Source organism: Rhipicephalus microplus, unplaced genomic scaffold (assembly GCF_043290135.1).
Source record: "Rhipicephalus microplus isolate Deutch F79 unplaced genomic scaffold, USDA_Rmic scaffold_23, whole genome shotgun sequence".
Classification (NCBI taxonomy): domain Eukaryota; kingdom Metazoa; phylum Arthropoda; class Arachnida; order Ixodida; family Ixodidae; genus Rhipicephalus; species Rhipicephalus microplus.
In genome coordinates this window covers 4,317,782-4,331,091 of record NW_027464596.1, presented here as the reverse complement: position 1 = coordinate 4,331,091, position 13,310 = coordinate 4,317,782, and the positions used below count along the sequence as shown (strand labels likewise).

Here is a 13,310-nt window from a genome sequence, read left to right as displayed (position 1 = left end):
GTCACTTGGTAGTTATTGCACAAAATAATTCGTTCTAACATATGACGCCAATAAAATATTTTTAAATTTCTAATTATACCCTGGTCTATGGGCTGCAGTACCGCTGTCGTGTTTGCTGGAAGGAATTGTTTTGGCAGGGTATTTGCCGTGGGCACGCGCCATCAAGTTGGAGCAGCAGAATCATGACAGATGGGAAGCGACTACCGGCGCTACCGCAACAAACGTTAACCGAGGCCTAACACCAACACAATGTATCGCGACAGTCGGAAGCTACTCCCAGCACCAACAATCGAGGTGTACGACGCACGCCCGAGACAGAGACTACAGAGAAGGCTGGGCAAAGCTACGACGCACCCGATTTGCTGTGTGTTGGTCATGCCATCTGTCATCTAACAGCGACAACTACGCAGGATTTTCAAAGGCTCCGAGATTGGCGCTAAAAAAAAAAAAAACAAATCTTAGAGGTTACGTAGGACGGAGAGCAGGCAGCCACCGAGAGAGAGAGATTGGGGGGGGGGGGGGGGGGTGAAGAGTTAGTGGCGCTATTTTCTGCACTCTGGCCTCCATGCCAGTTTCTCCGTTTTTCTCTCCGCTCCCTGTCAACGCCACCTCGTAACTCAGCAGTCGCCCTATCAAGTGACTAGCCAAGCCGCCGGCGCGGTGGCGTGGCGCGCAGTTCAAATTATCCGCGGCGCAACCTACTCGCGTTCGAATTAACGGGCTTTTTTATTCATAGGCTTGTATAGAGCTTGGCCGGACCACAACTTACAGTTTTAATTATCTATAAATTCGAAGTATTGAAGTTTGAATTAACGAGCTTTTACTGTACTATCAATCAGGTGATAGAGAAATGCTCAGAATACAGCCAACCACTATACATAGCCTTCATTGATTACAAGAAGGCGTTTGATTCAGTCCAAATATCAGGAGTCATGCAGACACTGTGGAATCAGGGCGTCGATGAAGCATATATAAACATCCTGGAAGAAATATACAGGGGATCAACTGCTACCATAGTGCTTCATGAAGAAAGCAACAGAATACCAATCAAAAAGGTAGTAAGGCAGGCGGATACAATCTCCTCAGTGCTATTTACCGTGTGCTTACAGGAGGTTTTCAGAGGCCGAGAATGGGAACAGTTAAGGATAAGAGTTAATGGAGAGTACCTTAGTAACCTGGGCTTCGCCGATGACATTGCCTGGCTGAGTAACTCAAGGAACGAATTGCAACTCATGATTACGGAGTTAGACAAGAAGAGCGGAAAGGTGGGTCTTAAAATTAATTCATAGAAAACGGAAGTAATGTACAGCAACCTCTAAAGAGAGCAGCGCTTCGAGATAGGTACAGTCGAGCCCGACTATATCGAACCCGTTTATATCAAATTATCCCATATATTGAACAATTCCTAAACTCGGTAAGTTTACATTGAGAATATATAGTAAGAGTTACTGTTTTATCGAACGAAAGTAGCAACGACAACTGATATATCTAACTCCATGTGCCTTAAAAGTGCCCCAGCAAGTTGGCCTTCCCTCGCGGTGGCAGGTAAAACTGCCGGCGCTACCCTAGAAAAAGTTGGTTAGACCCGGTTGTGCGTGGGCGAACACCCCCCTCCAAGAAATGATCCTGGCCCGCTCGCAGCGCTTACAGCCAATCAGAGGACGTCGTGCTTTCTCCGAGGCGCGGAGGCGGTAGAAATGAGCGCCATTTTTTTCTTTCTTTATGCTTGTGTGCCTGCTGCTGCTGATTCAGCGTGGTCTGTGGTGTTGCCTGTTGGTGCTCTGTGAACTGTATTGGCGCGCTGTCATCATGGCTTGCGCAAAGAGACGAAATTTGTCGTTCGCTGCGAAACTCGAAACCATCAATTGGGTTAAGCGCGGTAAAAAGACGTCCGACGTCGCCGCCGCATACAAAATTCCAAGGAGCACCTTGAGTACTATCCTGAAGAACAAGGCAGACATCAGGGCCAAGTCGGACAAAAGGCCAGGTGCCCGTGGAGCCCGACGTGTGCGCGCTGCTGTGTACGAAGATGTTGAAGCGGCCTTTTACAAGTGATTTGTGGACGTTGGGTCGCGAAACATCCCGGTGTCCGGCCCTATGATCGAGCAGAAAGCCAAGGACCTTGCTTTTCTGCTTGGCAGAAATGATTTCCAAGGAGGTTCAAGCTGGTTTCAGCGGTTCAAAGAACGGCACGACATCGTTGGCAAAGCTGTTACAGGTGAAAGCAGAGCGGTGGACCTGGACAGCGTAGAAACTGGCGAGATATTGCAGCAAGATATAGAGCCCAAGATATCTTCAATGCGGATGAAACCGCTCTATTTTGGCAAATGTTGCCAAACAAGACACTTGCGTGTCGTGGTGACAAGACAAGCGGCGGCAAGGCAAACAAAGCTCGTGTGTCCGTGCTGCTGGCAGCTAATTTAGACGGATCGAGAAAGCTTCGACCTCTGGTTATCGGGAAAAGCACGGCACCGCGGTATTTTCGAAATGCGCTGTCGCTTCCAGTTACCTACTGAGCAAACTCAAAGGCGTGGATGACCGGGGAGCTTTCCAGCAGATGGCTATCGTCGTGGAATGATGATTTGGTTGGCGAAAATCGCAAGGTGTGCCTGCTTGTGGACAATTGTTCATCGCACCACTGCAGTACGACCTTCAGCAACATCGAGCTGCGTTTTTTGCCCCCGAACACTACATCTGTACTGCAACCACTGAATCAAGGCGTTATACGCGCAATGAAAGCCGGCTATCGGTAGTGCCTGGTGGAGAGGCTACTGCAGAACCTTCATTTCGGCAGGGAGCTTAAGATCGTCTTGCTCGGAGCTATTTCTATGTTGAGTAGATCATGGGCAGATGTCAAGAAGGAGACAATCCAGAACTGCTTTAGGCATGCCGGCTTCCGCATGCCTGGTGATGACACCCCAAATTCTGGCAGCACTGAAGACACCGCAGGTGTTTCCGCCGAAGTTTCGAATGAGATGGCAGAGTTCCCGGGTGCTATCGACGGATCGACATTCGACGAGTTCGTCAGGGCGGACGATGATGTCCCCATCATGGGCCAATTACAGGATGAGGATTACATCGCAGACGCCGTGCCGACCACTAGCCAAAGCGACAGCAATATGGAAATCGACGACAGCCCATTGCCTACATCCTCTGAAGTGATTAGTGCACTTGTGTTGGTCCGGCGCTATTGCTTGAATGTTGAAGGTTGCGGCCTCAGCTGCTCCGACTCGTTGGACAACGTGGAGGCGTGCGTGCTGTAGCAGGCAGCGAAGTCGTTGACACAGAAAAAAATGCGGGACTATTTTGTTCCACAGTAGGGCACGCAAGTAAGCCACCATATTAATAAAGTACTTTCTTCTAGTTTGTTATGTGCCTGTGTGTCAAAACCTATACCGGGCATATATTGAATTATGCCATATATCGAACTAATAAACGTTTTTTGGCGAGTTCGATATACCCGGGTTCTACTGTAGTAGTGAACTTCAAGTTGTAAAAGACTATGTCTACTTAGGGCAGGTAATAACCGCCGAGATTGAAGTAACTAGAAAAATAGGAATGGGGTGGAGCACATTTGGCAAACACTCTCAAATTATGACAGGTAGATTGCCACTATCCCTCAAGAGGAAGGTATATAACAGCTGTATCTTGCCGGTACTTAGATACGGAGCAGAAACCTGGAGAGTTACAAAGAGGGTTCAGCTTAAATTGAGGACGACGCAGCGAGCAGTGGAAAGAAAAATGGTATGTGTAACCTTAAGAGACAAGAAGAGAGCAGAGTGGAATAGGGAACAAACTGGGGTTAAGGATATCATAGTTGAAATCAAGAAGAAGAAATGAACATGGACCGGGCATGTAGCGCGTAGACAGGATAACTGCTGGTGAAACAATAACTAACTGGATTCCCAGAGAAGGCAAGCTGGTTAGGGGGAGACAGAAGGTTAGGTGGGCAGATGAGGTTAAGAAGTTTGTGGGTATAAATTGGCAGCAGCAAGCACAGGACCGAGTTAACTGGCAGAACGTGGGAGAGGCCTTTGTCCTGCAGTGGACGTAGTCAGGTTGATGATGATGATGATACTTTCATTGGTGCATCTCTCATGGCCTAGGTCTTTTTACTTAGTACAGTAGACTTGCAAAAATTCAAACTCTTATAATTCATACTTTCAGTTAACTCAAACAAAATTCAATTTTTCATCCCGGCTGTGGCGGCTGCATTTACGATGCAGGCGAAAATGTTGTAGACCCGTGTGCTCAGATTTGGGTGCACGTTAAACAACCCCAGGTGGTCGAAATTTGTGGAGCCCTCCACTACAGTGTCCCTCATTATCATATGGTTGTTTTGGGGTGTTAAACCCCACATACCTCTGAAATTCATTTTTTTTGGTTGGTCCTCTATTCTTTCAATATATTTAAGATGCCTCTTAATTCAAGCTCTATCGTTTGGTGAATTCATACTTTTTCAGGTCTATACCAAAGAATATCAGCTGCTTTCCCACTGCAATTTAAAAATTTGTGTGTTTATACAGTGAAATCTCGGTATAACGAACTTCGGGGGGCCACGGCATTTTGTTCATTATTTTGAAAGGTCGTGCCAATGAAAGCCCAAAAATTAATTATAAATACTTAATTTGCACCTAAACGATTCACTTTTACAACGAAAACGAATGCACAAGTGAACGTCAAAAATGCACATTTACTTTAAAGAAATCTGTGATTTTTTTTTACGCGTGCAGCACAAATTTTGCAGCTGAAGGCCTCCAGCTCATCCACATTCCTGTGGTGCGATTCGGTTCTTTGGTCACAACAGCCTGGGTTTTGCCTTCCAGTTGCCGAAGAATATCCACTTTCTCGCTTAGTGAAAACTGCTTCCGCTTCTTCGTCGCAAACAGAAATGAACTCATTTGTAGTAGCACTGCAGCGCGAACGCCGACTTACTTTGCAGACGCGGTAAGTAATCGCTGAAAAGAGATGAACACGACTAACAAACAAGGCCTTCTAGGGCACATGGAGAAGTGACAAAGAAAGAAACACCCGAAGCGTCGCGGCTGTCATCGCCTCTTCCGAAAAAAAAAAAAGTGCTAAAAAAAGAATTCTTCGCGTTCTGTTTTTTGCTCCCTCGCTATCCCCAGCGTAACAGGCCATCGTTGAATATGTGCTTGTGGGCAACTGTTCACTGTACGAATACTGCTTCAAAAGTTCGTGTTAATGCTGCTGTAGCACATTTTTATGCGTAGCGAAGTTATGTGATAATTGGGTCTTTTTCAGTGTGGAATGAATCATTGTAAAAAATGAAGAACAGGATTCTTCATAATTGTATGATGTATAGATTAACAGTGGTGTTGTGTAGAAGTGGGGCATTTAGTATTGCTGACCTGACGGTATCGTTTCTCTATGCGGTGCAGTGAAGCTGAACAATGGTGAGGTGGCGCGTGACATGTTGTGCCTGGTGGCTCCCAATCCGGTGGATGCACCCAGCTGCCTCGGACAGTACACCCTGCAATGGAAGAGGTGGGCGGCCTCTCGTCGCGGACCCCAGGGTGCATTAGAACTTGGCATGGGTGTCTCGTCCTCTTCCACATTGTTTTCCTTTTTTTCCAGCAAAGTAAAATAGTTTGCCTCAAAGGTCGCAGGTTTCATCTCTGCCATGGTGGTCGTATTTCGATGGAACTAAAATTTTAGAAACCAGTCTACTGCGCAATGTCAGTGAAGTAAAAGAACACCAGAGGGTGGAAATTCCCCACCCTTCACTGCAGTGCCTATCATAATCGTATCGTAGTTTGTGGGACGTAAAACTCCAGATGTTACTGCAAACAGGGGTGGAACAGCTGTGCGAAACTGGTGTGCCTGTGCCCTCTTGTGCCGAACCTCCCCTGTTACGCCAAATTAGGTTATCAGTGTTGTACTATGCCTCATGATTCGAATTTAGCCACAAGGTGTGACAGCCATCAAGCCTCGTGTCCGAAAATGTGGCTGTAACATCGTGTTCTTGGGTTCTTCAAAGCTGTTATAGTTTCAGTTTCCCCAAGGCTGTGATCGCTCAAAAAGCAGGTGTTAACTCTGATTCTGAGGGCATGGTCACAATCGCTAGCGCGCTCACTAACTCAAAGGAGCACGAATAGCTCCTGAACCCTTCCAAGAACTTTGCTATTAGTGCGAAGAGACTGCCTGGCACGGCCGTATTCTCTCACACTAACATTCTGTAGAGTTACGCCATATTAGATCCAAAAAGTTAGGCTTCCAGCCTTTATATAACATTATAATTTGTTGCTATCACATTCATTGCTTCACCATGGCAGTGGAACTCATTTGTTTAACTCGATAGCAGTGTTCAGAAAAGAAAGAAAAGGTGCTCAAAAGAAACGGGGGTGATGTCCGGTTCTCGGAAATAGCGAAGACAGGTACATAAGACTGCTCACAAGGCGCGCTCGCCTATTCTAATGCATTTAGCCTCCGTGCTCCGTTATCGACTCGGTAGTGGACGCTCGTGCATTCAGGTTTAACAAATGGGTGGCTGTAAAAAGGTCACATCTTAATTCCAAGAGCGAAGCAATGAACGGAATAGCAATTAATTTAGGATCTCTCGAAAATGCTGGTGTAAGGGAGCATGGTCACTGCAGGTTGACCAACAGTTTTCACACAGTCCCTGCGCGATGAGAGCGCAGCACTTTGAAGTTATGTATATGCTACTTTTAACCTAAAGGTAGCATATACGGTAACTCTAGTAAAAATGTATGTGCACCACTCCCCACGGCTGCTGAGCTAACGCACACGGCAGCGATCACGACCACGCCGCTAGAAGCAAAGCTTATAGTTGCTGCTCAAACAAACCCCTTCCCTCCACACGTCCCCACCCCAATGCTAGCGTCTTTTCATCTCGTTCAAGCGGGTGTTGCGTTTCCTCTCTGCTTCGATAGCAGGCCTCCAAGCAGGGTGATGTTATCGCATGCACCCTTTGAGTGATACAGAAGGGCCAGCTCGTTTGATCGCTGCTTCAGCCACGTTCATCATCCCCGCTCGGGCGCATCTACTCATGGGTGGACAATACAATGCGCAGGAGTATGTTATCAGTATGGACTTTATGTAGAACATGATGGCCAAAATCCATCGAGAGTGACTGCTTTTGCACCATTGTTTGGAAAATGCAGCATTGGACAAAAGTTGCTTTACAAGTGCTGTGTAACGGGGCTGCTCTGAACGTCCTCGATCTCTGGCTTCTCCAAGCTTGCTCAAAAAGGCCTTCTGGCTGCTCCAAGCCTGCTCCAACATGTCTTTCTGGTTGCTCTAAGCCTGCTGCAAAAGGCATCTTTGCCTGCTATCAGGACTGCTCCCAAACCCATGTACCCTGTTCCACCTCTGTGCAAAGCAAAGGTACTTTGATTATGGAATTTGCGAAATTCCACAAGTCCCCATTCATCTTGCTCGATCCATGCAAGATGGTACGAATTTGCCCTAAATGTGAAGATAAAGCAGAAGCTAAGCCTGTTATCGTTCCCTTTATTTATGGGGCACGGTTACTCACGAAAAAAGTTGTTCCAAAGGACCCTTCAGTTGTTGATGCTGCACAAATATTATCCCAAAATTTGTCGGGATCGTCTTCTCGTCTCGGCTAATGTCCCGCCTCATTCGATTAAGTTCAGAGCCGCATATGTCACAAAACGTCAGTTTTAGTGCTGACCAATTGGTAATTGTTCAGAGGTACTAGAAAAAGTGTGAGCCTGTATGTTCCTTTAAGGATTATTGCTGCAAAACTTCAATTCATATATGTTATGGGGGGAACCCTGTTTTAGATACATATTTATATTGTTTTCAATAAATTATCACACCTTTATAACTTACGTTCTCTTAGCTGGCCCTCTCAAGCATACAGTTTTAATGTAATGATGCATTGTGTAGCTTTTTAAATCACAAATATTTTTTTTTTTGTATTGTAAAGAACAAGATTTTCTGCTGAACTGTAAAAGTCACCAAGCAAGTCAGCATTTGACAATAATTTGGAAGGAATAATGTGTGAAGGGAAACGAGTGTGGACATTCGAAACACATTTAAATAGAATTTGCAGTATGTTGCAGTTTCTCGAGCAAAATCTGGGGTTGACATTAACTTACTTCCAAATTTTCAACATGCGATAACTTTTGTTCAAATCTGTTTAAAACACCCATTCCTGTTCGTATATGCCAATGCTTTGAATATTCGAATAAACATTAGAGTATTCGAATTTGCTTTAATTCGAACTTAAATTAATTAAAACTTCAAGGTATTCTCTTCGAACGAATAGATGTACAATAATCAACATGTAACCACTTGTAAAAGTGGTTTCGCTGCAGTGCAGTGGTGCTATACCGCGAAAGCATTTATGCGAAAAGAACTCGCAGTGCCCCAAAGCGCCCCTTTAAATTTAAAGCGGCCCTACAACACTCATAGAGCAGGGTCAGAAAACACTACCGATCACTAGTCGAGGCTACCGATAACACGCCAACTATATATTATAGCGCTTCACGCAGCCTGCAATTCACAATAAATTTTCAATGTCACCTAGAAATTGCCCTCTTTTCTCAGTAGACGACACTACAAGCTCTAAAATGACTGGTCACAACCATTGTATTGACCATTGGCTGATTTGAGCATGGCGCGCTCGGTAATTACTTGGGCTGTCGCGGGAGACCACGACTTCTCCACGTGTACATGCGCAGTAGCACTGAAAAGCCGCGAATTTGACGGAAAGAGAAAAGAAAAAATGCTCAAGGCCACGAGATGTGTGTGGCGTATTTTCTTTCCCCCTGCCATGAGAGAAGGTAATTAGAGTGTGCGAGAAATTTTTGCAACTCTGCTCGTATTGGACGGATTCTAAAACTTTTTGCGGTGGTGAATTCATGAGGCAATAAGCTTTTTTAGTGAATCCATTGCATGGCTAATTGAAAAAGTGTTGCAGGGCCCCCTTAAATGAACATATTGCCACCTAGAGTTGTGCGCTGGCAAGCTCTAGCGAACTGAAAAGGGCAAAGAGAACGAAGAAGTGTGTGTTAGCGCTTCGTTTAAAAAATACACGCTCATGTCTTTCTGCCCCGCTGTTCCTGTCTTGTCTTCACGGCTCTTGCTGTGTGACAAACTGGTGGAGGTGCTGGGTAAGGTGCAATGAAGCGGCGTTGTGCCATTCGTACCATTTGGGTTGGTGTCGATAGGGCTGGTCGGAGCTGCCATGTTGTTTCTTAGCAGTCCAAACTCAGGAGATTGCCCTCGAATTTTTCTGCTGGCGCGGTGCGCAGGAGTGCCCACTGGTACGACGCTCCAGTTCTTGCTATGTGGAGGGGTACGCTGCATAGATTACCCAGCACATCCTCCAGTTTTTCATGCACCAAGACTTCCTGGCATGGACTTCCTGAGGGAGCACGGTGCTATCATCGACATTCAACAACGCCTCGTCACGTTCTCAACAAAAAGCGCCACACCAGAACATAATCCCAGCCACGATCGAGTATGTCTGCGTGTAATTGACGATGCTGTGACGATACCACGGCGCTCAAGTGTTATGGTTCAAGTGGCGTAGAGCAATAGGTAGCGGAGAGCAATCGATCTCTACTCTTTTTCCAAGGTGTCTGCATAGCACGAAGCCTAGTAGATCTCCAGGCTGGCCACTGCGAGGTTATTGTTACAAACTTCAGCTACGAGTGCCGACACCTTTTCCCTGGTGCTGTCATCGCCTGTGCCTACCCAGTAACCAATGTGACTGAGTGTTTTGCTTCCGAGGCGGCCGATAATGCCGAAGCACCTCTCGGGTGTGTCGACATAAATTTAACGCTTTCTGATGAAAACAAATGGAGGCTTAATGACCTGTTGATAGGATTCCACGCCTCTTTTGCTTGTTCATCGAGAATCCGTGAGACATCGAATACTAAACACCGTATTATTACCTACGCCGACGCGCACCCTATACGGCAACAGCCTTGCCACGTTTCACCAACCGAACCACGCGTAATTCAAAAGCAAGTGAAGGAAATGCTTCAAGACAATGTAATACAGCCATCAAGCAGCCCTTGGTCATCGCCAGTGGTCCTTGTAAAGAAGAAGGACGGCACACTTCGCTTTTGTGTCAATTATAGGACGCTGAATAACGTCACAAAGAAAGACGTATACCCGTTGCCTCGAGTGGATGACTCTCTTGACAGGCTGAGGCGAGCAAAGTACTTTTCCTCAACCAACCTCGAAAGTGGTTACTGGCAAATTGAAGTCGATCAACGTGACCGCGAAAAAACTGCTTTTGTAACTCCTGACGGTCTGTATGAATTCCGAGTGCTCCCATTCGGTCTCTGCTCCGCTCCGGCCACATTCCAACGAATGATGGATACCGTTCTCGCTGACCTCAAGTGGAAAAGTTGCCTCGTCTATCTAGATGATGTCGTTGTCTTTTCAAGAACGTTTGACGAGCACCTTCATCGCCTTCGGAGTGTTCTTGAAGCTATACAATCCGCTCACCTTACCCTCAAGCCTGAGAAGTGCCATTTCGGCTACAAAGAGCTGAAGTTCTTGGGTCACGTTGTGAGCGCTGCAGGCGTTCAGCCCGATCCCGAGATGACTGCCGCTGTGGCCGCTTTTCCAGCTCCGACAGACAAGAAAAGTCTTCGACGATTTCTGGGGCTCTGTGCAAACTATCGCCGCTTTATTGAGAACTTTTCTAAGATTGCTGAGCCACTCATAAGACTTACGCATGATGACACCCAATTTCTGTTGCGGAACTGCAACATCGATTGTCTTCTCCTCCTGTGCTTGGTCATTTCGATGAGGACGCTGACACAGAGGAGCGCACTGACGCAATCAACATTGGTCTCAGAGCTATCTTGGTGCAAAGACAAGATGGGACCGAACGTGTGATTGCCTGCGCGAGCCGCATTCTATCACATGCCGAAACCAACTATTCAACGTCAGAGAAAGAATGTCTCACGGTAATATGGGCAATTACAAAGTTCAGGCCTTATCTCTATGGGCACCCATTTAAAGTTGTGACTGATCACCGCGCTATATGTTAGTTGGCTAACCTCTGAGACCCCTCTGGGTGATTAGCACGATGGAGTCTGCGACTTCAGGAGTTCGATGTCACCATCGTATACAAGTCGGGTAGAAAGTGCCGATGCGTCCAGTGCTGATGCTGCCGCTGCCATAGGTGATTGTGTGGTGTGTCTTTTGTGAAGTGTTGCATTGTTTTGGGGCAACTTGCTCCAGCGCTGTAGCTTGGCTCTCTTAGCTATATGGCAGGCGCACCTACTGGTCGTATTTATGACGTAGCGAAAGCGCTTTCTGAGAAGGCTCCTACTAGTATCAAAGAGGTCATCAAAGTCATCAGTGAATTGGCCACTAAGCTTGATGCCTTCGCAGTTCATATCATAGCTCAGGTTGGTAAGATTGAAGACTCAAACTCAGAAATTAAAGTCGAGGCTGGGAAAATGCGTGAATCTGTCGAATTCATGAATACGGCCTTTGAAGAGTTTAAGAAAGATGTTGCGAACTTTCGAAGGGAACTAACAGAGGTGAGGACTCAAAACAAAGATATTGTGAAACAAAACCAAGAGATGGCTAGACAACTGACTGACGCCAAAAAGGAGATTATTGAACTTAAGCAGCACTGAAGGAACATGAACATGGAAATCATAGGGCTTCCACGTACCGCAGATGAAAATCTAAAGGCGACAGTGGGTAAAATGGCCACCTGTTTGGGAATCGAGATGTCCGATGGAGACATTGATGTCTCACATCGTGTGCCATCCAGAGATAAAGATAAACCAAATGTTGTGGTAAGATTTGCAACCAGGACATCCCGAGACAAATTTCTGACTGCAGCTAGGAAGACGAGGCTAAATACGAGTCACCTTTCTTTAGAGCATAATGATCCCATCTATGTCAATGAGCATCTCTGCCTAGAAATTAAGATTCTGCTCAGAAAAGCTCGACAGGTGAAAGCAGAAAAAAAGTGGAAGTTTGCATGGGTATCTCAGGGCCGGATTCTAATGAGAAAAGCTGAGAACTCGGTGGTTGAACATATTCAATCTGAAGGTGACCTTGCCAAGATTGCGTAGGTGCTCGTGTTCAGTTAAGTTCTGTATTTATAAATATGCTCGATCCTTCATATACGAAAAAACAGAAATGTAATAAGTTCTCGGTTTTCCACTGTGATGTACGAAGTTTACGCAGGAGTTTAAACAATCTGGTCACGTATATAGCACGTTTAGACTTCGGTTTCGATATTATTGCTTTGAGTGAAACATGGTTGAAGGCTGATGAAACATTGAGTATGCAGGGATTCAGGCTACTATCGCAGCCACACAACTCGCGTGCGCGAGGAGGTGGTGTTGCCTTGTTTATACGGGACAATAATGCATGCAATGTCTTTCTTGATGCATCTGTTACCAACGCAACTATAGAAACTCTGTTTATCAAAATTTAAAGAGGGCCAGTTATTGGCGTTGTATACCGCCCGCCCGGTTCTTCGATCAAAGCGTTCCTTAAGGAATGTGAGTCTGTGCTTATGAGAGTTTCCTGCATGCACTACAATAATATTGTAGTTGTTGGAGACTTTAATATTGACCTGTCATCCGATACCTCGAATGAGTACACGCTCCTCTTGAAATCCTTTAACTTGTGTAATTTCATAAATGAGCCAACGCGTATCACCGACACATCATGTACTCTTACTGATCACACCCTCTGCAACGTTGGCAATGATGTGCATGCTGGTGTGCTTCCTGTTCCGATTGCCGATCACTTGCCTATTTTTGTTACCCTTACAAATGAGCCTCTTAATACGAAACCTTCTAGGGGAAAATTAACTACAAAGATTGATTATAAGTTACTATGAGACAAAATAAGTCAAATCGATTATTGCACTATGTATGACAAGGATGTAAATATAGAATACAGTAATTTCGTATGCTCTCTCAAAAATGCTGTGTCACAAAGCACCACCACAACTAGTAGTAAGTACGCCAAGCCACTCTGCCCTTGGATGACACCTAGTATTCTAGAAATATTGAAACAAAAAGACCATTGGTATCACAAGTGGCAGTAGCAGAGAACCAATGCCTATTACTTAAATCAATTCAAATGCTATAGGAATAAGTCAGTCACCCTAATGAGGAAACAAAAAAAAGAATACTATGCTAAGCTTATTGAAGAGGCTGGAGGCAACACCAAGAAGAATTTGGGAAATAGCAAAATCCGCAATTGGCCTTGACTCAGATAAACGTGTACTGCCTGACAATATAACTCAAGACACGGTGGATCACTTTAACAAGTATTTTGCAGAAGTCGGGCGTGCTTTGGCT

The 13,310-nt window shown here is 45.7% G+C and overlaps 1 protein-coding gene across 1 annotated transcript in view; it reads left to right on the top strand.

Annotated features, from left to right (window-relative positions):
• Positions 1–13,310, top strand: part of LOC119169445 (trafficking protein particle complex subunit 11 gry) — a 153,520-nt gene that overhangs the window by 125,153 nt on the left and 15,057 nt on the right. The window contains exon 27 of the mRNA XM_037420514.2: positions 5,403–5,508. Within this exon, the coding sequence (XP_037276411.2) occupies positions 5,403–5,508 (106 nt within the window). The remainder of the gene's footprint in view (positions 1–5,402; positions 5,509–13,310) is intronic.